The sequence below is a fragment of the Blennius ocellaris genome (assembly GCF_963422515.1).
Source record: "Blennius ocellaris genome assembly, chromosome: 2".
Taxonomy (NCBI): domain Eukaryota; kingdom Metazoa; phylum Chordata; class Actinopteri; order Blenniiformes; family Blenniidae; genus Blennius; species Blennius ocellaris.
Genome location: NC_137651.1, coordinates 25,089,010 through 25,090,379, shown reverse-complemented (window position 1 = coordinate 25,090,379; position 1,370 = coordinate 25,089,010). Strand labels below are relative to the sequence as shown.

Sequence of the window (1,370 nt, the reverse complement as noted above, 5' to 3'; positions counted from 1 at the left end):
TCTCGCCTTACAACCCCTCAGCCACGGGGTCTGCTGGGAGTCCATGATCAGGAAGGAACCCCAGACGACATGGAGGGTAATCAGATTACTCTACCCGCTCATGCTCTGTGAGAAGAAACGTGAGGATGAGCTCATGAAGGAATCATTATTTTAACCTAAAAACAGTTTGTTTTGATCATGAACTTTAATTTGCAACTCTCGTTAAGGAGGGACAACGTGGGCGTGGTCTAACTAATGACATTTTCTGCTTCTTCGCTGGCCATCATCATCTTTAGATCACAACAGCGGTCATGTAATTTATGTCAGGAGACAATGTGCGATTATCTGCGTCCAATGCGAGTCTGTTAACCCCTCACACGACACAACATGAGACTAAAGGTCAATGACATTTGGTCTGAGACGCTCCTCATCGCACTGCGTGAGGGAGACTTCTCTTGCATGTTCCTTTAAATCGAAGAAAATATGGACTCTTTAGATAGAAACTCTGGGAATTTGTATAATAAATGTAAGTTTTTGTAATTAAAAGAAACTTTTACATTTCTTAATCTTTTGTGATCTTTTCAAATGCGACTAACCTAATGTGAGTTTGAAGGGTTTTTCTTTGAATATTTGAAAAAGAAAAAAAAATGAAATGGTAAGAACAATGCTAGAGAGTGGATGGTAGTATCACAAATGATTTGTTTGTGATACTAGCGTCGTTACTTTTGTGGTTAATGTGCAATGTTTCCACTGTGGTCGCTTCTCACAAGGCCCCATTTACACATTTCAAGTGAAACCGCACCGTTGTGTTCATTTCAGAAAGGTTTTGTGTTTCCATGGCAACGTTCTGAAAATGATGAGCGATTACACAGAAATGGCGGAAATACTGAAAATGTCGTTTTCATGTTCGGCCACTGGTGGGTGCTGTTGGTAGTTTTTGTAATGAAAGCACACAGGTGCACAGAGAACAAGATGAGACTAGAAAATTCCCTGGTTTAAAGTCATATATGGTCATTTAATTCACATGTCACCTGTATGTAAGTAAATTCAGTAAAAAGCGAAAAAAACGATGTATTATATGTATTGAAATTACATCTTTTTTATAATTTCAACTGGTTTAATTGCTTTTTTTAATGTTATCCCTGGGGTTTAATGTTAATGATAATAGTTAAATACTATATTAATAATTAATATAATGAACGAATTTAGCCAGTTTACAGCCCCCCCCCCTCCACTTCCCACTTCCTGGGCTCGAGACTCAGTGAGCGGATATGATTGGCTGCTTCCCCCCGGTGGGCGGAGCCACAGCAGGACTCATCGCGGCCGCGCGGCGCTGCTTGTCGGTCCGCTTCGCCGCTCTCCGCTCTCCGCTCCATGGACTAACTCGGGGA

At 41.2% G+C, this 1,370-nt stretch overlaps 1 protein-coding gene across 1 annotated transcript in view; it reads left to right on the top strand.

The window, feature by feature from the left end:
• Positions 1-540, top strand: part of gkup (glucuronokinase with putative uridyl pyrophosphorylase) — a 10,508-nt gene extending 9,968 nt beyond the window's left edge. The window contains exon 22 of the mRNA XM_080502954.1: positions 1-540. This exon is cut by the window's left edge and continues 49 nt beyond it. Within this exon, the coding sequence (XP_080359080.1) occupies positions 1-47 (47 nt within the window). The 3' untranslated portion in view covers positions 48-540.
• The last annotated feature ends 830 nt before the right edge of the window (positions 541-1,370 follow it).